The 22,795-nt window shown below is 46.6% G+C and overlaps 2 protein-coding genes across 3 annotated transcripts in view; both read left to right on the plus strand.

Moving 5' to 3' along the window:
- The window catches only part of LOC126545601 (uncharacterized), a 56,042-nt gene extending 37,842 nt beyond the window's left edge, over positions 1–18,200 (plus strand). Inside the window, exons 3-5 of one of the 2 annotated variants that reach the window (XM_055061882.2) lie at positions 8,682–8,804; positions 16,327–16,431; positions 17,282–18,200. In XM_055061882.2, coding sequence (XP_054917857.1) covers positions 8,682–8,804; positions 16,327–16,431; positions 17,282–17,412 — 359 coding nt within the window. In that variant the 3' untranslated portion in view covers positions 17,413–18,200. The remainder of the gene's footprint in view (positions 1–8,681; positions 8,805–16,326; positions 16,432–17,281) is intronic. The other variant, XM_050193523.3, reaches the window with a different exon arrangement.
- LOC126545605 (coactosin-like protein) overlaps positions 1–22,795 on the plus strand; it is an 829,152-nt gene that overhangs the window by 729,251 nt on the left and 77,106 nt on the right. The window lies entirely within an intron of this gene.

Below are 22,795 nucleotides of genomic sequence, written 5' to 3' on the forward strand. Positions count from 1 at the left end.
GCCGCTTCCTGCCGACACAACAACTTGTGCTTCACACCGCTTATGTTCTGCTGAGTTTGCAAGGCTGTCTCCATAAGCGGCTACAAATGTCCTCCTGACGCCCTCTTCTCCCGTACCTGATGGCGAGTACGTCGTGTCGCCGCTTACTGACGTGGTTTTGTCGCGCAATATTGCCCTGCCGAGCACCTTAGTCCGGACCCGCGAAAACTGCACTCGCATGCCCATCCTCAATTTTGGATTTTCGTCGCATGTGCTGCCACACGGTATCGCTATAGCGCATATCACTCCTTTGGAAGAACTTGAGGTTTCTTCTTTGACCTCTGAATCCTTCCTCAGTACCAACGGACCGTTGTCACCCACTCCTCCGTACTCGACGCCTACGGACGATGTTTCTAAGATGATCGCCCCTGACCTTCCTTCCGAGCAAAAAGCAGCTCTTCGTCACCTCCTGTCATCTTATCGGGACATCTTTGATTTGGACGACCGTCCACTTGGCCAGACATCTGTTGTCACGCATCGCATCAACACCGGTGACGCCAGCCCCATTCATAGGCGGACATATCGTGTCTCCGCAACAGAAAGGGCCATCATACAAAAAGAGGTAGACAGGATGATGGACAAGGACATCATTGAACCTTCAAGTAGCCCGTGGGCATCACCAGTTGTCTTAGTAAAGAAGAAAGACAACTCGTGGCGCTTCTGCGTTGACAACCGCCACCTCAACAGGATAACAAAGAAGGATGTTTATCCCCTGCCTCGCATTGATGACGCTCTTGACTGCCTTCACGGATCCCAATACTTTTCATCAATTGACCTTCGCTCCGGTTATTGGCAGATTAGCGTCGATGAGATGGACCGCGAGAAAACCGCCTTCGTCACACCGGACGGTCTGTACCAATTTAAAGTCATGCCCTTTGGATTATGCAATGCGCCAGCTACATTCTAGCGCATGATGGACTCTCTCTTGCGCGGCTTGAAGTGGTCTACATGCCTCTGTTACCTCGACGATGTGATTGTGCTTTCGCCGAACTTTGAGAGCCATCTGCAGCGCCTCACAACCATACTCTCCGTGTTTCGCAGGGCTGGCCTTCAGCTAAACTTCTCCAAGTGCCATTTCGGTCGCCGTGAAATTAACATGCTCGGCCATCTCGTAAACGCCGCCGGAATCCAACCTGATCCACAGAAAGTTCACGCCGTGCGAAATTTTCCTGTACCTTGTTCCACAAACGATGTCCGTAGTTTTCTGGGCTTATGCTCTTATTTCCGGCGATTTGTGAAAAACTTTGCCGACATAGCTCACCCTCTCACTGACCTTCTTAAGAAAGACGTCTCTTTCTCTTGGGGACCACTGCAGGAGAAAGCGTTCTCTACCTTGATTGAGCGGCTTACAACTTCCCCAATTCTGTCGCACTTTGACCCTTCTGCGCCCACTGAAGTACGAACTGACGCGAGTGGTCATGGCATCGGCGCTGTCCTCGCTCAGCGTCAACAGGGCCAAGACCGTGCCATCGCTTACGCTAGCCGCCTTCTTTCCACGCCCGAGCGAAATTACTCCATTACTGAGAGAGAATGTCTCGTGCTCGTATGGGCGGTCGCGAAATTTCGGCCGTACCTTTTCGGTCGGAGCTTCTGCGTCGTAACCGATCATCACGCCCTCTGCTGGCTCTCCTCTTTGAAGGACCCAACTGGACGACTTGCGCGTTGGGCCTTGCGTCTACAAGAATATACATCTTCTATTATGTATAAATCAGGGCGCCTGCATAAAGACGCTGACTGCCTGTCCCGCAATACCGTGGATCAACCGGACGATACCGATGCAGACTCGGACATCAGTGTTCTATCCCTCTCCGGCTTCCTCCATATTGGCGACGAGCAGCGCAAAGATCCTGTTCTTCGAACACTTATGGAACGCCTAAGCTCCTCGCCCAATGACCCGTCCCTCCGTATGTTCACCTTGCGCGATGGAACTTTATACCGTCGTAGCGTTCGTCCTGACGGCCCGGAGCTCCTCCTAGTCGTTCCCAAGCACCTTCGACTAGCCGTGCTCCAGCAACTTCACGACGCTCCTACTGCTGGACATCTGGGCATCACTCGTACATACGACCGCCTGCGGCGACGCTTCTTCTGGCCCGGCATTTATCGCTCTGTGCGCCGTTATGTGGCTTCTTGCGACCTGTGTCAGCGCCGGAAGACGCCTGCTATGCCTCCCGTTGCTTTGCTGCAACCAATTGATATCCCTACAGAGCCCTTCTTCCGGGTGGGCCTAGACCTCCTTGGCCCCTTTCCAATTTCCATCAAAGGAAACAAATGAATTGCTGTAGCAACCGATTATGCCACGAGATATGCCATCGCACGAGCGCTACCAACCAGCTGCGCTACAGATGTCGCCGACTTCTTACTATACGACGTCATCCTGCACCACGGCGCCCCTCACCAGTTGCTGACAGATCGCGGCCGCTACTTTCTATCGAAGGTCGTCGACGATCTGCTCCGCTCCTGTTCTACAGAACACCAGATTGCTACCGCGTACCACCCTCAAATGAACGGCCTCACCGAGCGACTCAACCGCACGCTAACTGAAATGCTGGCCATGTACGTTTCCGACGATCACCGCGACTGGGACGTCGCTTTACCATACATCACTTTCGCATACAACTCGTCCCGTCACGACACTGCCGGATTTTCACCATTTTACCTGTTGTATGGCCGCGACCCCACCTTGCCCTTCGACACGTTGCTACCTTCCGCAGTACAATCACCAAGCACTGGTTACGCTCGCGATGCTATTAACTTAGCCGCCCAGGCCCCAGAAGTCGCCCGTCATCGCCTCACAGTCTCGCAAGCTTCTCAAAAGCGACGCTACGACCTTCGGTACCGAGACTCCCATCTTTCACCTGGTTCCCTTGTCCTTCTCTGGACGCCTTTACGTCGCGTCGGCTTGTAGGAAAAACTACTTTGCCGTTATTCTGGTCCGTACCAGATCTTACGCCAACTGTCCGACGTGACATATGAGATCGCCCCAGTGGGTCAGCCTTCAGTGCCTCCCAACGTCACCAGCGATGTTGTTCACGTCACCAGGCTGAAGCCCTATGTCCCCCCATTAAGTGATGCTCTATAACTTGCACCGGGACGGAGCTACTCCGCCGGGAGGGTGATGTTACGGTGAAGGGAAGGAAGAAGTTGGATTGGACGAGAGGAAGACGAAGTCTGGCAGTTGCCTGAACGCCATTAACCTCAGTTGTAAATATACATTATTTTACACTCGTGGGCCTGCTTTCTTCCTGCAACAATATATACAAGAAACGGTTGCCGCATACCCAGAGTCGATTCAATCAAGGTCTTGGGCATGATCGTTGAGTCAGGGGGTACAAATGGCAAGACTATACGCAAGCTAATTGCTAAAACTGGAAGTGATGTTCGTTTAGTTCGGAGGGTATGAAATCGGCATCATGGACTCAAGGAGGATAACCTCATTCGACTAATGCATGCCTTCGTTCTGTGCCACTTTACATACGTGGCAGCCATGCATCGATGGAAACGGGCAGAGCGGGATAAGTTGAATGAACAGCTTAGGAAGATTACTAAGCGGGTTCTGGGGTTATCCGTATACACTTGTACAGAGAGCTTAATGCAGCTTGGCATTCATAATACTCTCGAAGAGATTGCAGAGGCCCAGGAGCACGCACAGCTAACTCGCCTCACTACAACGAAGGCAGGGAGATCCATCTTGCAGGAACTCGGATATCACCCCGATATAGTAGCGGATGAGTTCTCTGACATTCCTCCGTCGATTCTTGAGAACATTACGGTCGCGCCCATACCTAGGAACATGCATCCCGATCATAATCGCGGTAGAAGGAGGGCAATTGAGGGCGGCCAACCTCCTTAGGCAAATACACAGTGATCAGCGACAGGTCAGCTATGTGGATGCCGCTTCTTGTGAGGGACGTCGGGCATTCACAATCGTCACTGTCAATGGTCGGCAAGGAATCACCAATGCTGCCTCGGTTCGGACAAGGTACTCCGAAATAGCTGAACAAATGGCTATTGCACTAGCCCTGCTGGATAGCTCACGGGATGTCATCTATAGTGATTCAAGATCTAGTCAGAACATTTGAAAAAAGCACCGTTTCCAAACAGGCCCTCCGACTTCTTGGGGGCAAGGAAATCACGCACCACTTCATTTATTGGTTTCGCGCACATCAGAGTCAGATGAAGGGTTCTCCTCCCAACCTCGACAAGTCGGCTCTCGGGGCTGCGCGTGAACTTGCCCACCGCGCTACCCTCGACAATTCGGAAGCCCACTCCTCAGAGAACAGGGACACACCCTCCACCTACAACGAGATTACTAAACACTACTATCTAACCCGTAGAACCTACTTTGTTCCTCATTCGCGGCTCAATAGAGCTCAAGCATTAACGCTCCGTCTACTACTAACGAATACCTATCTCAATCCGTCGCTCTTACATAAAATCTATTTGGATACTTACACCGATGCTACCTGCCACGATTGTGGAGAAATAGCCACGTTAGACCACATGCTCTGGCGGTGTGCCCGGTCACGCTCTATCATCGATAACAGCTCGGCCAGATGGGAGGCGGTTCTCCGCAGCCCTCTTCTGGCTGACCAACTCTGGGCTGTCCAGCAGGCCCACGATGCGGCCGAGAGGCTCGGCCTTCCGGTTCCCACGTGGGAGCGGCCCGCTTCGTGAAGACTCACGATCTGCAGGACTTCATTAAAGTTTTACCATACCGTACCATACCATTCTCATTCGACTGCGTTGTCACTTCTTATTACTTGTTTTCTCCCATCAAAGGTCATTGGTTCTAGTGTCTTAATTGTCGCTACTTTATTTACTGTGGCTTAATTAACTCCACCCTAATTAGCACCAAAAGTAGTTGGTTCGACTCCCACTAAAGGTCTAGGTGCGACTCCCACCAAAGGTCGGGGGTTCATGTGCATTAATTAACTCTATATTAATTAACTGTCTCTTAATTAACCTCGTTTTACACCAAAGGTTGTGCGTTCGACTTCCACATAAACTCTACGGTTCGACTTCCACCGAAGATCGTGGGTTCAAGTGCCTAAATTAACTATATCTAAATTAACTTTGCCTTTTTTTTTTGGCATGATGAGCGGCATCGGAGTCAGCTGTGGAAGTAGACCACGACGAAGGCGATAGCAGGGGCACGAGCGCGAGGGACAATATGGGAACGCTGGCACGATGAGCGGCATCGTGTCCAGCTGTGGAAGAAGACCACGACGAAGGCGAGAGCAGCGGCACGAGCGCGAGGGACAGTATGGGAACGCTGGCACGATGAGTGGCTTCAGAGCCAGCTGTGGAAGAAGACTACGGCGAAGGCGAGAGCAGTGGGACGAGCGCGGGGAAACGTATCGGAACGCTGGAAGGATGAGCGGCCTCGGAGCCAGCTGTGGAATAAAACCGCGACGAATGCGAAAGCAGTGACAGGAGGGCGAGGGGCAGTATGGGAACGCTGGCACGATGGGCGGCATCGGAGCCAGCTGTGGAAGAAGACCACGACGACGAACGCGCGAGCAGTGGCACGAGCGCCTGTCTGTGCGAAGCGAGCTCACATGACTTCCTGTACCGCATGCCGCGTTTTCCAGACCATCGGGGATATGAGGCACCTAAGGCTTTCCCCTTAATAAAGTTGAATGTTCCTGGCAGAGATGTTTGCTGCGTTGTGAGCCTTCGTATCGATAATTTTGTGGCTAACATAAAAAATCAATACCAAGCACCAAAATCTCTAAACTATCAGAACTTTCGTACACATTAAGCGGAAGCTAAAAAAATTAAGCAAAATCTCACTTCGTCACTAAGGTTACAATGGCAAAGAAATGTTTCACTGTTGCGAGTACGCGAAACTTGAAAAAGCATTTTTTGGACCCATCCTAAGTTCTGATATCTGATCCAAAGAAACTTTCTGAATATACGTATTCAGAAAGTGATACGGTTTAAGAAAACAGCCGAAGAGGAGGAGAAAATTGAATAACGCCAATATTACGTCCCCAGAAGGTGTCCGTGACGGACACTGCATGACCGTTTGGTCGCCGCTAGTTCGATCACCTTCAAAAATTCAGCGACCGTAACATATGTACGGCTCGTGTTCGAGAATACTAAAGTACGAGGCCTGCGCGCATCCGGGGGACAGTGTGTGAACAGCTGTGCGACGCTCTGTTGTGTAAGGAAAATGTGTTATATCAATCGTAAGTTTGATCTGTCCTGCTCTATGCTGCAGGCATATGCCCACAAATTCTAGAATAAAGGGCCTGGGTTTTATCCAATCTCGAATATGCCTCGACTGTCTTTGATATTTACACCAAGAAAGATATTGCAAGAATAGCAACCACAAAGCAGCTAAAGTTATACTTGGTAAATATGGACGTATTAATTCGTCTCCACTTTAATGAATAAGAATAGCATGTAGTCGTTAGTAATTCATAGAAAAGTCAGCAACGTGTCCTTCCTTTATGACTGTTTACTGGGTAAAATTAAATTGGCATTACTTTACAGCCTGCCACAAGAAAAAACTTCTCACGAGAACGACATGTCGATAGCTCCCATTTATGCGAGAAAAATTCTTTATGTTCTGGTTTGGAATTATTTAGAACCCCCGCCCCCTTAGTATATCTTACGTTAGGCGACCTCGCGGTTAAATAGGCGTCTAGTGATTGTTTCTTCTGCGTTACCCCTCCATCACAAACCTAAGTATTGGCATCTTTTCTATAATGTTTGGCGCAGCAAGTTGAGAAAAACGGAGCGAAGACGAGCGCGTGTGTCTCCTGTCTCCTATCCATTTTTTGTCAAGTTCCTACGCTAAACACTAGAAACGATGTTGAAAGGCCAAAACTCAACGCTTGCTAAGTATTTTTCCGCAGTATCAGTAAGCAAATGAATACCGTAGTTATTTGTGTAAGGCCCGCACTTTATGTTCTTTTACTTTATACTGGGTGCGGGCCTTACATGAGGCAATCTTTGCTATTCACTGAAGCCTCTAACTACGCCAAGACTGGTATGCAAAATAGTGTGACCCCTGGCGGCCGACAGTGAACACAATTAATTATAGCCAGCAAAATTTTTCGGACGCGGATAATGCCACAAAAATGGCCGTATAATCGGGCAGTAAGAAAAAAAATACGAACTGCGATGGTAAAATTGATTTCTTTAGAAAGTCAGCATGCACAGAAAATGTGTATACGAACTTTTTCTCAGTGTTGTGATCCATTAAAATAAAGTTAACTTGAAATTCCGCGACCGCCGAGACCGCAGGTGCGTTTCGCGTTCACCCATCACGTAGCCCGATCTGCGTCGTGGGTCATCGTTAAATGCTGATACCGCGCCCACGACCTTGACTCCGCAACACTGCAAGTTTAGGCTGTACTGCTCAAAATCAGCTTATAGTTTTATTGCTTTATGCCCACACTAAGCTTATGCCACTCCGTCCAGTAAGCGCGCGCAAGAAACTTAAGGCTTTCACGGTAGTTGCCGGCTGTTGACCTGTGGACGCAAACTCCGTTTCATGCACGTGACACAGCCAGTCCGTGCCCTGCACGTGGTCTCGCGCCCGATCACCGATGTGGTCTACTGGTACGAACACGTTAAGGGCTATACTGCTGCAACGGCTTGCCGCCCACTGCGCTCACGGTGGACGCGCCACTCCGTCGGAGTCAGCGACCAAAGTTGCGATTTGGTAGGTTTCGCGTAGAGTCTACCATTCTATAAACGAGTGCGGGGTACGATGACGATAATTTCAACGTCGATAGTGCAACTGGCGCCATCTTCTATAGTGGCTTGCGAAAATTTCTGTTAACGCTTTTCTTGCTTTCGCTCGCCAAAACACGTACGAACAGAAATTATCGCCGGAGGAGTGGCGTATCAGGTCCACCATCCTGGCGCTGTTTCCACTACCACTGTTTCAGACGAAGCGAAAGTGCCCTCCAATGGCACAACTGTAGTGATCACTGGGTTAAGCAGTGCGCGTCTTCACAATTAAAATCTCGGTGTGTAGTCTTGTTAAGTGTGAGCCGATGCCAGCACAGATGAAATTAGCCTTTTGTGTTCGCACTAGCCAGGGTTTCGCGGAGAAAAAAGCTGTAGCACAAATACCTCTGCACCTTTTTTTATTATAATTAATTACACGTGTATCATTCCGTGATGTTGAAGTCAGTGTGTTTCTTCTATTTATTTTAGTTTTATCGCTTCTCTGCGTGTTTTACGATGCCGTTTTTTTATTATTTTGTGCGTAGCTACTGATGCAATCCTGCGTAGACTTTTCCAGCGGTAACTGTCATGCACGACTCTTAACGCCAGTTCATTCGGTGCCTAGCTTGGCTTGTTATGTAGCGCACGTGACCTAATTTTCCGACTAGAAAACTGGTAAACACAGGAAAATATGGCGTTGTCGGGTCGCTCACATGTGACAGTGTCCGGATGCTAGTGCACGTCATAGAGCGCAGCACAAATCTCGGCCATCATTGAGCTATTGGGCTACCCGCTAGAGCTTCTAGCAAATGCATTCATTTTACGCACGGCTTGTAGAAAAGCAATGGGTCACACCCCCTCGCAATGTGTTGCCTTTCTATGCTCGCTTAAATCACCTGTGTCATCTATGACTGTATTCTCATGTGACTAATATCTGAACTCAATTTCTCATACAGGAAACAAACCATTAAATTGCGAGACAGAGGGCTACTCATGTCTTCCGAGGCATGTGTGCAAGAATTACATGTTCATACCCTTTTTATTCGGCTGCACCAACGGAAAGGTGTGCTGCGAGAAGAGTAAGTTGCACAATTTCCTAATGAAACAGCTTGAATTAAACCTTTTGGGAATACCAGTGTTTACGCGCCTATCTTTTTGATATAAAGCGCTTGACCATTTCTGCTGTTGACTAACGTTTGAGTGCTATCGCCAAAGCAAAGACAGCACAAAGTCAGAATTTTATACACCCTAAGAAAATAAACACCCTCGAGGGCGGATTGAATGTTGAAACATTCCTTATGCACGCTTACCTTTATTGAAAATTTTTAAAATGGGTGTACTCGTTAGAAGAAAACCCTTACGCACACTTTCATTAATTTCAGGGTGCTAAAAAGGTGCTTCGGGCAGAACATACACCTTACAGAATTTTAGGGAACTCAGACACTTCAACTTTAAAGCTGGTAAATAGTCATACGGGTTTAAATCTCACTGGTATGCACCAAGTCATCGTTCGAGTACGTCATATAACCACAGTATGCAATGGATGTCATCCTGCTACTTCATGTACATGGCATCTCAGGCGGTGAAGTGGAGAGACGGAGCTGTTTCTCTTATTTCCTTTACTGCCTTTCGCTTTCACCATGGGCTTTCGTTAAATTGTTTAAGCTCGGTGATGTTTTATAGATCAGCTGCCAAGCATCAACGATTACCAGCGCGTCAACCAATCGTAGTTCTGCCGGCGCAAGTTCTTTTTATTTGTGTGTGTGTAACACCGGCGTCAGCGCAATATTACGCGCAGTAATCTGCCTTCAGAGAAATGCTGCCTTGTTACATTCACTCGGCAGGCAATGAAGCGTTACTCTGTAAGTGCCAATGGGCAAGCAATTGCAAACGCATGGAGACACCACTTTTAAGGGGTAATTGCCGACCGCGGCCTATTAAAGAGCCCGCACGTTTCATACCTAAAGAGGAGGTTAGTGACAATAATACATCCCCTCAAATGTCTCGGCGGAAAGTCATGGAGCACATCGGTACAGTCAATGCTGCAGCTTTATAACACCTTGTTCCTCGGTTTCGCAAGATACAGCCTCCCGGTGCTTGGTAACACCTGCAAAACAAACCTGCGTGTACTACAGGGACTACAAGCTCAAGCCCTAAGGACGTGTCTCTGTCTTCCGAAGTGTGGGTTTTCAGTGGCCACAATTGTCATAGCTCGAGATCCCCCGATATCAACGTACTTGGTAGCCGATGCTCTCAGGGCGCATATTCGCCACGTTACCCGACTACCTTCTCACCATCTTGCTGCTTTATTCGCATAAAGGCCACGCACAACTTTCAGTCGTATAATTGTTGCCAATCGTACCTCGTTGCCATCGAACTACATGCCTGCAGTAAGACCATCCTCACTTTTATGGTGCCTGCGCAAACCTGAAATACGCCTCACCATCCCAGGAATCACGAAGACATGCCATCGTTTGCCCTGAAGCAGGCCACATTAGGACTTTTACATGAGGTGCACAGCGGCCGTGTACAGGTCTACATCGATGGCTCAGTCACACCTGCAAGTTCAGCTGCCGCTGTGGTGATACCAGCATGATCCATCAAAATACAGCTAAAAATGTCGCATGTATCATCAACGACAGCTGCTGAACTGGTAGTCCTGCGTGCGGCTCTTCATTTCATTCAGGAGGAACCACCCCATGCATGGTCAATCGTCTGTGATTCCAAGGCAGCCCTACAGAGTGTACTTTCAGCACTGTGCCATGGATCACATGAGCAGCTCGTTGCATAGATCAGAGAAGTCCACCATCGCATAGTTGACGAAGGACACGATATAACATGTCACTGGTCGCCTAGTCACTATGGCATACATGGCAATGATCGAGCAGACGCAGCTGCCCAATCTGCCCATGACGGCGTCAACTGTGTTGCCATTCCTCTTTCGAGAGCCGACGCAGCGAAAAAACTTTCCGCACTTGCGCGTGACCTATCATTAGCTCGATGGCATTCATCCGAGTTCACAAGTGCACGCCTTCATACCCTGGACCCTAATTTACAGCTCCGTATTCCGCCCGACCATCCACGACGTAATTGTACCCTTCTAGTCCGTCTATGGCTTGGAGTAGCATCTTCAAATGCGTACTCCTTTCTTATCCGTATGGCCAACAGCCCACTTCGTGACTTCTGCGGGTGCAATGAAAGAATCGCGCACCTTCTTTGTGAGTGCCCTCGTTTAAAACCGCAAAGAGCAGCCCTCTCAGCCACCCTGGACAAGCGCCCCATAACAGAAAGCAACATCCTTGGAAACTGGCCTACGTGAACATCAGCGCGATCCGCTATGAAGGCACTGTTGCGGTGCTTAAAAGACACGGGACTTTGTGACAAATTGTGACTGTACACTGTGTGACGTAGGATTGGACGGGGACACGTAACACTAGGAACGCCTTCGCAGGCTGCGTAACAGTGCTCACAGAAACAGTTCGTGTGTGTGTGTGTGTGTGTGTGTGTGTGTGTGTGTGTGTGTGTGTGTGTGTGTGTGTGTGTGTGTGTGTGTGTGTGTGTGTGTGTGTGTGTGTGTGCGCGCGTGTGCGTGTGCGTGTGCGTGTGCGTGTGTGTGTGTGTGTGTGCGTGTGTGTGTGTGTGTGTGTGTGTGTGTGTGTGTGTGTGTGTGCGCGCGCGCGTGCGTGCGTGCGTGCGTGCGTGTGTGCGTGCGTGCGTGTGCGTGTGCGTGTGTTTCATTTTTTTTACACTTTTCTCTCTCTCACCTATCGCATCCCTTTGAACTTCCCCCAGTACAGGGTAGCCAACCAGAGATAATCTCTGGTTAACCTCCCTGTCTTTCCTTTGCCTTTTCTCTCTCTCTCTATGCAGTATCAGTTCAAAGAAACATTCGCAGCTACATGTGTAGCAATCTGCTGCCGACAAAAACTGAGCATTTATTGCGGAGGTGACACGCCCCGGGCGTCAAGGGGGTAGACGCAATTATTCTGTCCTCCTCTCTCCTTACTACTTTTCAGAACTTACTTCTAGCTTTGCTTAAATTGTTTCGCCTTGATGTTGGTTTATAGATACTCTGAAGGCGCACTCACACGTCTTCTCCGTCAATGCAGAAGGCCTCGCAAAATTCACGTCAGTGCTGGTCATGGTACAGCTTGAGTATCTTGCACTGATTAAACAAGGCCTCAGACATAAGAAAGAATAGGGTAGTGATAGAATGTAAAAGGAGACGTACTGTTTATTTCGGCTAAACGCCTGTTAGAGAAAAAGGTGCAGTTCCTGAAAATCATCCATTCATATGAGTGTATTAGTTTTTATTTATTTATTTATTTATTTATTTATTTATTTATTTATTTATTTATTTATTTATTTATTTTAAATACCCTCATGGCCCTGCGGGCATAAGTGAGGGGAGTGGAACAAAACATACAATAACACAGATAACAAGAAATGGAAATATATTCATGGGTTACAGCATTACATATATAGCTCACTGCACTGAGTTTTACAGATTTCACAGATTTTAGCAATTGTACACATGCATGAAAAAAAAAACGAGAAGGAAAACAAGAACCAACAAGGCAAACTAGAAATCAGCAACACAGAGTTCGTGAGGGACCACGAAACGAAGGACACACATGTCATGTACAAGAAATGCAGACACTTAACTTATTCTTAAAAAGCTTGAGATCGTCGGCGAGTGCCACATCTGCTGGCAAGTGATTCCACTCGGATGACGTAGTTGGAATGAAATAACTTAAGCGAGCGGTAGTGGGACAAGGTGGAACGCCCACTTTGCGTGGACGGTCAATGCACGATGAAACATAGGTGGGTGGAAGGAGCAAAGCGTTTTTCAAAACAGGATTCAGATTGTAGATCTTAAAAAAAAAGACAGAGTCGTGAAATTTTTCTGCGCAATGAAAGTAATGGTGGTGACAAAGTGTTTTTCATTAGTGTGACACTTGAAGTGCGGTCATAGTTGTGGAGGATAAAACGAGGGGCACGGTTCTGAACAGCTTGCAACACAGATATAAGTGACTTAGCTTGAGGGTCCCATATCGACGCGGCGTATCCAAGCTTTGAACGAACCAGTGTTTTATAAAGAAGGACTTTGACTGAAATGGGTGCATGAGAAAAGCTCCTTTTTATGTAACCAAGCCTGCGGTTCGCGTTTCCAGTAATGTAGGTGATATGCTGGTTCCAGGATAAATTTGATGTCAGATGTACACCGAGGTATCTATACGAGGTAACCGTGGCTAACGAAGCATTGTCGATGCTGTGAGAGGCTGGTCGCGAGACGCCTTGACGTCAAAAGCGCATGGATTTGCATTTTGATGCGTTTAAAAGCATTTTCCATTTAGTACACCAGTCAGTAACGCAGTTAAGATCTGCTTGCAATAAGTGGACATCGTTAGTGTTTTTAATTTCACAGTATAGTATGCAATCATCTGCAAAGAGTTTGATAGGAGATTTTATATTGTTAGGCAGATCATTAATGTACACAAGGGATAACAAGGGTCTGAGTACCGATCCTTGTGGTACCCCAGACGTAACCGGCATTGAAGATGATTGAAGACCATTAACATGGACAAACTGCGAGCGATCAGATAAAAAACAACGCATCCATGCTAGAACATTCGGGTAGATATGAAGATGAGCAAGCTTATACAACAGCAGACTATGGGACACTTAATCGAAAGTCCTGCAAAAATCTAAGAAGATGACGTCGACCTCTGAACCTTCATCAAGAATGGAATAAATTTCATTGCTGAAAGATAATAACTGTGTTTCAAAGGAAAACTGTTTCCTGAAACCATGCTGTGTAGGCGTGAAAAACGAAAATGATTCAAGAAAACCAGATTATTGAGAAAATATTATACGCTCCATGATTTTATAGAAAATGGAAGTTAATGATATGGGACGATAATTGAAGGGTGAATGCCTGTGGCCAGATTTATGCAGTGGAATCACTTTAGTCAGTTTCCATTCGTGCGGTATATCTCCTGTTTCAAGCGATTGCTCACATATTTTCAGTAAAAAAATTGCGGAGTACACTTTAGTATTCTTCAGGACTTTGGTGTTAATGTTATCAGGCGCGCAAGAAGAGGAGATTTTCAAATTGTTAACTATGTTGATAATTCCGTCATAACTAAATTTGACAGGGTCCATTGGAAAGCTTATGCTACATGCAGTCTCTAACATCAGTAATGTCAGTTACGGTACTTGAAAACTCTGCACTAAAGGTCTCGTTAAGGATCTCATCGACGTCAGTGCCTGAAATAGGGTTTGACTAAGGGTCAACAAGTGATATAAGTGACTGCTCTCGTTTATAGACACTACTCCAAAATTTTTTTGGACTGCTCGTTAGAAACGTTGGCAACATCACATTAAAGTAGTAGTGCTTCGATTTCTTCAAAGACTTCTTGTAACTGTTAACAGTTTTTGGAGTGCTGACCAGTGCTCACGCTTTCCAGAAGACCTAGCTTTGCGGAAAAGCCTCCTTTTTTGTTTGCTAGACGTTTTAATGAGCGGTTGTACCATGGATAGTGGCAGTTAGTTAAAAGCTTTTTCCGAGGAATATACAAGTCGACCAATTCGCAAAGCTTATTTCTGAAATGTTGCCAATTGGTATTTACATATCTTTCTTTGAAGTTTGCCAAAAATTTGTCAAGGAAATCTTCAAGTGTTTTATTGATTGTAGTGTAATTTCCTTTAGCATAATCATATATGTTTTTATATTGTTATGCGATGTTCGAGCAGGGAAGTTCAACATGATATGTAATAAAGAATGATCGCTTATACCTGATAAATAGGTAATATTGGAAACAGCATCAGGGGCCGTTGTTGGCATCAAGTCTAATACATTGGATGTTGAAGATGTGACCCTCGTAGGCTGCGTTATTACCTAAGTTAAAAAAAAGTCGCAAAAAAATTTACAAAATTAGCCGATTCTGACGAAGAGTTGATAATGATATACGAAACGCTAGACCAGGTAATCTTAGGGAAATTAAAATCAGCAAATAAAAAAACGGAAGATTTGGAAATTTAAGAATAATCGAACATTCTTGCACACACGTGTAAAGGGGTTATTTCTAAACACAAGAAGAAACGCTTAAGTGCGCAAATCTCCTTCGTCTGTAAGGTTAATATAAAGGGCCGTTTACACATACTACTCGTGCCTGCAGAGCTTTGCGCAACATATTGTCACGTGGTAGTGACGCCAAAGAACACAGTAGCAGTACTGTGAAAGACAAAACTAGCTTTTATTGGGCGAACCTGTGCCCACAAAACAGGCTACACTTAAAGCACAACGATAGCGGCGAACACAGTCGGCGATCGTCGAAAATCTGCTCAGCGGGTCAAGTGCGTCGGTTTTTATACAGCAGCCATCGAATGTTCCAGACTAATCGCTGGGACCCGCATGCCTTCCACAAAGTTCTACAACATTCGAGTCACGCGATGAAATCAGATAACACAAGGTTCGGCGACAACAAACAGCGGATAGAAGCATCGATAACTTTCCAGAAACTTCGGATACATGCAGACACGTCCAGCGCTGTGCGATAACATTTGTTAGCCGGCGAATGTGGTCGCCCGTTAAATATAAGTACACGTGTCAATATATAGATATCTGCATAGTTCTCTGCACCACTGTGAGCAACACGCACGATTGAGCTCAGGAAAGTACGTGAGCAGCTTCCTTTCTTTAATGCATTATAGCATTAGGAGTGTCAAAATGAAAAAAAGTGTATGTGTGTGAAGTGCGCAAAGCGGGTCACGTGGTCAAGGTAGAGAGGGAATGGGAGAGCTTCTAATATCGTGTGCGTGTGCGTGTGCGTGCGTGTGTGCGTGTGCGTGTGCGTGTGCGTGTGCGTGTGTGTGTGTGTGTGTGTGTGTGTGTGTGTGTGTGTGTGTGTGTGTGTGTGTGTGTGCGTGTGTGTGTGTGTGTGTGTGTGTGTGCGCGCGCGCGTGCGCAAAGTTCTCGTTCTTTTTTTATCTGCACCAATAAAACTTGCCTGTGGCCCTTAGCACAATTCTAACCCTTCATCTAAATTACTAGATGAAGCGGCCATTAATTCTACGATAAATCGAAATGCGTAATTCAATAATTACGATAATTATGCGGGTTAGCTTTTTGAGTAATTACTTATTAATAACCAATTTCAATCTAAGAATAGTAGCCCGTGAGTTCGCAAGGCATATCTAATTAGAACGTATTCTCAGGACTCCACTAGTTTTGAGATATTAATTTTCAAGACGTCCGACGAAATACATCGGTGTTTCAGTTACTTTGGCGCTTAAATGGATAAAACGGCGTTTTCTCATAAATGTAAGCATAACAAGAGTACATTTCTGCCGCAACTTTGACGGCACATATCTCGAAACCAGTTCGTTCCAAGTCAATATGCCTTGCAAACTCACTAGCTTCGTAGATTATACTACGCGCCGTAAAGTAATTGAAAATGATATTACGGCAAGTATGCTAATAATTCAATTAAGCATTTTGATTCCTCGTAGAAGTAATGGCCGCCTCATCGAGTAATTTAGATCAAGGGTTACAACTGCGCTATTTTCCATAGACATTTTTTTTTTTATTTGTTGCAGCTGAAAGAGAACAGCCTATGTATATCTATACATTGAAACTGACTGTGGTCTGCTGCGGACCACCATCAGTGGCACTTCGCTCCTCGAAGAGACAGGACGAGTCGAGTGAGCTCCTGAACAACAATTCGCAATGTGGTGAACGCGGTTTAAATCATGTATCCGAAATCTCAAAGAAGTGCCCCGTGATGCTATCGCATTTCTCTCACATTTACCGTTAAACCGCCACTGAGTTTTTTTCTTGCTCTCATACTTGATTCTTACAATGCTTTATAGAAATTCTAAGAGAAGATTTTATATTCCGCCACACCCGAAGCTCTCGAAAGAGGGCGCGATAACTTAATCACAGACATCTACAAACCAACACTTTCCCACACGGCACGAAGTAACACCTGAGTTGCCGCACACTTGATGAATACGACTGCAAATTATAACACACGACAAACACCCTGTACCACAGGGCATGCGAATGCGACAGAAACACCGACATCACCCCGCCCCACACAAGAGCAATGAGATACGTAAATGACCAGCCTCAACCCTGATGACCAGCGTCAGCCAGTGAACAGGGCACAGCGGGCGGGCAGGTCACATGGCTTCTAAGACTCAGCAGACCCCCGCAAAGAAAGCGACCAAACAACTTTGTCTGCTCTCATCATCATCATCTCATACTTGAGCACCGCGAAGAGACATGACCAAGGCGTGCGCCGCACCGAATTATTCGTGCAGCTGCCGTCATGTTTTCTGTCACTTATTTCACGTGACAACAAACAATCACTGCTATCTTTGGACCTGGAAGTTACTTTCTTAGTGGCACCTAAATACCTAGGTACATCAAGCGTTCTATATGTTTGTTGGCTTTTGTATTTTTCTTTCATGGCGCCAACGCGCGAGGAAGTTTAAACTGAAAGGGATGTTGATGCTAACGAACTAATGCCTTCTGTGTTTTCTCACACAGCCAGAGGCACCAGCTGCCTCACAGAAGCCGCTTACCAAGGAGTATGCGTGCCCAAAAAAAGCTGGGATAACTGTGTCTCAAGAGAGCCCACCAGCGACTGCCCGCTTAGCCAAGTATGCTGCCGAAATTAAAGCAAGCGGAGCGCCGCGAATCGGCCGTCATTCACCGACGAGATTAAAGGAAGGTTGCACGGCACACGCCAAGCTACACAGATCTAATTGTTTTTCATTAGTGCAAGAGCAGCGGGTGCATCGACGAACAGAAAGAAAACGCTTAGTGCGCTCATCCTTCAAGCCGTAGTACTTGCAGGCTTCAAAGCATTATTGTAACTTAGCACATAGGTAATTATTTAAACATTCTTCCATACCATGGGCGGTATTCTGACCAACTTTTCGTTTTTCTCTATGCAGACTCTTGCACAAACGTACTGACGCCAGTGTTACATACATTAAGCAATGAAGGATAAAATGAACACTTTAAAGACGGCACCAGAAAAGCTCCTCATTTTCGCATTTGGTGGAACTAGTCAGAAATGAAAGAAATATTAATAAGAAGCGATATTAATTTTTTGTTCAGAAATAATTGTTACGGCGATCACGGAATTTAGAAGCTTTATGATCACACAGATGTAATCTGGAAGGTCATTCTATAATCGGATAGCTCGCAACAGGGCCGATGAGTTAGAAGCATCTGTATTTCTGTAAATGCGCGCGACGCTGATGTCACTGTGTAAACTGCATGATGACCGATTTGAAGGTTTAAAATGAACAGATACTACTACTGTAAACAAGTTTGTGATATAAGGATAATAAGACAGTGTCACATCAGACGGTTAATGGCGGAAGTGAAAGATGCAGTTTAGATTGTGTTACACGTGATTGAAGGCTGTAATTACTTGAAATAAATCTACTGGCCCTGCTTTGAGTGGTCTCTAGCGTATCAAAATAAATAATGATGATGAGGACACCACATGACACAAGCGAATTCAAGTTCAGGAAGAACTTAAGGTAAGTATGCTTGCTTACCGTATATTAGAAAGAGATTTACGTAGGTTACGGCATAAGTCGCCGAATGACCTGAAAGCATTAGCACATATAGAGATTACATGTGAGGACCAAGAAATATTAGAGCATAGGCTAACGCATAGGTACTTATATTCAGTAGTTTTAGACACGGTGTTGTTACCAATTTGATACATATAGTTAGAATTATCATGTTTGCGACTAAGTGTGATAACGTTGCACTTTATTCCATTTAAGGCATATAACTAAGTTTTACACAAACTTATAGTACGTTCAGTGTACTTACCAAAAGCTTGGTCGTCATTAGAATTGTTAATGGTACAGTATGTAATGTAATCATCCTAAAGAATGACAGTACAAGACGATATGTTACTGGTCAAGTAGTCAATATGTATGAAGAAGAGCAAAAGGCTAAGTACGCTGCCTTGCGGCACCCCAGAAGCAACGTAACAAAGCCATGATAAATAATTGTTCATAACTGTGAACTGCTGCTGAAAAGTGAAAAAATTACTTAGCCATGACGATGTTAACAAATACTAATGTTGATAGTTTTAAAATTAAGCGGCAGTGAGAAACACAGTCGAAAGCTTTAGCGAAACCAAGAAACAGGCAACCAGTCTGCAGGTTACTTGTTAGGTTACTGTTCACGTTATAATGCAGGTCACAGTTCAAAAAGCTTTGTTTCACTTTAAAAAAAAAACTTTCCTAAATCCATGTTGATTAGTGAAAAAGAAAACAATATACACTCTAGATGTGAGCAAATTTTAGATGCGATTGTATATTCCAGCATTTTGCAACAAATGCACGTCAAGAAATTACGGTGGTAATTAACGGGAGAATGTTAGAGCGCACTTGCGCCCGTTTTCGCGTCGAGCGTCGGCGTCGGCGTCTTCCCTCGATGTAACCAACCGAACGAGCACAGCAGAAGGATGATAGAGCGTACGCGGAGTGCGGATGAAAGACGGCGATAGTGACGAGAGCGCGAGGAGGAAGGCGGAGGAGGACGCAACGGTGAGAGCGTGAGAAGAAAAGTGTAGTGCCTAGCACGACGGGCTTTGCGGCTACGATGGCTACGAGATTGAGCCAGAGTAGCGCGCGTCGTCTGTACGGAAACAAAGCACTGCATCAGCAGAGGTCTCTCTGCGGCAGCTGTCGTCAACCGCGCCCACGCGCTACGATTAGTGAGGCAATCGCGCCACACTTCGCTCCACTTGCAACGTGCCGCGCAAGACAGATTGTCCACGACTACCAATATAGCGTGAAATGAAAACGCATATCCAGCTGCGCTCAAATTCCCCATTAGGGAGTAATGTAATCGTCGGCGATTTTTTTTATTTCCACTTTCATGAACAGGTATTCTCTCTGTTACACTCCAGTCAGTATGAAACTAGACGTGATTGTCAAAAGACGTGAATACGAGCCCTCGTTCGAAAGTGTTTTTTGTCATTGGCCGGGCCCCTTCACTAATAGAATGTCCAGCATCAGAATTGGTTGGAATTTTCTGTTGCGAACAACTCTAGCGTGAGAGCTTTTGTGAATACGGGCCCGTGTTTCTGGAGTAGCCGTCAATCTCTTACCCGTCATTTCTAACATTTATGTTGCCTTTCCACCGCCTTCCTCGTGATTCCCACTGTTGATCTCTATTCACTCCACCACCCCCTAAAATAATGACATGTCGTAGTTACGGACATGTCCGAGATAACTAAAAAATAAGTAAGCTCAGAACCAGGCTACAGAGAGAAAAGGTATTCCGGAGGGGATCAACACCACTAATTGCGGGAAGAAAGTCCATGACTATATCAGAAGCTTCCTAACCGACAGAACAGCGACAGTAGGCCTGGGAGACCTACGGAGTGACGCCTTTCAAACGCCATGCAAGGGCACTCCGCAGGGCTCAGTAATCTCGCCAGTACTCTTCAACATAGCGATGGTCAACCTTACCAAGAAACTTAGCAAGATCCAAGGAATCAGTCACGCAATGTACGCGGACGACATAACGATCTGGACTACTCAAGGTTCACTAGGGGATAAACAAGAGGCACTACAAGAAGCTGCCACCTGCATCGAAGAATACACAAAGCAAAGAGGCCTCAGATGCTCTACGGAGAAATCTGAACTCCTCAGGGTGGGCAGACACCCCACTGACGCCCCGCTCGAAGTAAGGCTAGAAGGACAGAACATCCCGGAACAAAAGATGATTAGAATCCTCGGCATGTGGCTGCAAGGAAGCCGGAAATGCAGCCACACAATCTGCCTGCTAAACAAAGTAGCAGGACAGGTGGGCCGAATGATTAGCAGAGTGGCACACAAGCGATATGGCATGAAAGAGGAGGACACACTCAGGTTGGTCAACAGCCTGATAGTCAGCCGGGTCACATACTCACTGTCGTACCATGCAATCACCAAAACCGAAAAAGAGCAAGTGGAGATCATCCTCCGGAAAGCGTATAAAACAGCTCTCCACCTCCCAAGGAACACATCCAACGACAAACTCATGCAACTTGGAATCAGCAACACTTTTTAAGAACTAAGGGAATGCCAGCTCAACGCACAAGTACGAAGACTCAGCAATACAACAACAGGAAGGGCGCTCCTGACAAAGCTAGCTCGGGAAGTAGAAAAACCGCAAAGTAGCAGGGCCACAATACCAGACCCACTAAGAAAGAAACTACGCATACAACCTATCCCTCGCAACATGGACCCAAACCTCCATGCGAGTAGGAGACAGGCTAGGGCAGTTTTACGAAAAGACGATGGGACATCGGGACAATACAGTCTATACCAATGCGTCCCTATACTCACAAGCACACAAAAACAACGCGGCAGCGGTAGTAGTAAATAATCAAGGAGAATTAATCACAGGACTCACGGCCGAGGTGGCTAACATAACCGAGGCAGAGGAAATTGCTGTCGCACTGGCAGCGGAAGAAGGTTATAGAACAGGAATATCCCTCAATATTCTAACAGATTCACAAGAGGCGTGCCGGAGCTATATAAGAGGCAGAATTAGTAACACGGCGCTCAAGATCCTCAGCAGAGTTCAAATCGCTGAGGGACAACCCACACATAACATTATCTGGATACCAAGCCACGCAGGGATCAGGGGCAACGAAGGGGCGGACAGCCTAGCTCGAGGGATGACCAGCCGAACAGGAACGTCAACCGCCCCAGAGGGGCCACGGATCAATTGCGGGAACAGCTATTCAGAGCTATTAAACCTCTATAAGGGGCTAAGATATCAATATCCCCCACCACATAAAGCATTAACAAAGAAGGAGGTCGCAGGATGGCGGAGACTGCAAACGGGCACCTTCCCAAACTTACACATACTAAGTAGGATGTTCCCCACGCACTATAGCGCAACCTGTCCGTGGTGTGGAGCTAAACCAACATTATACCACATTACATGGGAGTGTACAAGAAACCAGGCATTCCACAAACACAAAACACCAAGTGCGGAGCAATGGGAGAGCTGGCTCACCAGCCGCGAGCTAGAGGCTCAAAGAGCTCTAATAGCGCACGCGTGCGAGGCGGCCCGGCTCAGTGGAGCCCTGGACTAGGGGCCCATCCATGGCTGAAGAGGACCCAAGCTTCAAGAATGAAGACTTCAGCCTCGACCCGCTAAAACCTTAAAAGAACCAATAAAGTTTTCCATTCCATTCCATTCCGAATCCTTGCAACTCATTGTCGGCACTGCAATGAAAATGCTTGTTCCTTGTCTTTAGACAACAACGCATCATATTATTGAGGACGCCAAAAAAGAACAATTTTGCCCGTTTGGCGCATTGACCATTGACCCACAGACCATTGACCCATTTACAGCATACACGTTTGTTATGTATTCAACGAAAGGACAAACGTTCACTTGCGTCGGTTGTGACCAAATAGTGTACAAAATGAAGCGCATGTTGAGACGTTTTTACAGTGTTTTATACTTTCTTCAGTGTTAAGTGCGGTGGAGCCCCCTTGCCACTTTAAGCGCAGACTGCTGAGCCCGAATGTGCTTGGACGCAGCAGCAAGAACAGACACCAACATCGTCCAATCGGGCCTTCCGCTGTAGAGCTCCGCGAACTTTTGGATGTAATGGTTGCGTGTTTTGCGATCCGCTTAAACATAACAGGCGGCTACGACGCCCTGGGCCATACTTTTTAATTTTGTTTGCTTCATTTTCCATTCGATTTTCTCTTTGTCCTGAGCGCACACGAAGCCGCGCCTCCGCTATCACCGGTATCGACCACTCAGTGACATGGATGACAAATTATCTGGGGCCCAATTCACGAAGCTCTTCGTTCTTAAGTGTTCTTTGCCACTGGCCGGCCGCCTTCGCAGACGATATGTCCAGCATCACGATTGGCTGAAATTTTATTTTAATAACAATTCTAGCGCAAGGAAGGAAGGAAGGAAAAAGTGGAGAAGGAAAGGCAGGGAGGTTAACCAGTTTAGCTTAACCGGTTCGCTACCCTACATATGGGAGCGGGATGGGGGGATGAA

Source organism: Dermacentor andersoni, chromosome 1 (assembly GCF_023375885.2).
Source record: "Dermacentor andersoni chromosome 1, qqDerAnde1_hic_scaffold, whole genome shotgun sequence".
NCBI classification, from domain to species: Eukaryota; Metazoa; Arthropoda; class Arachnida; order Ixodida; family Ixodidae; genus Dermacentor; species Dermacentor andersoni.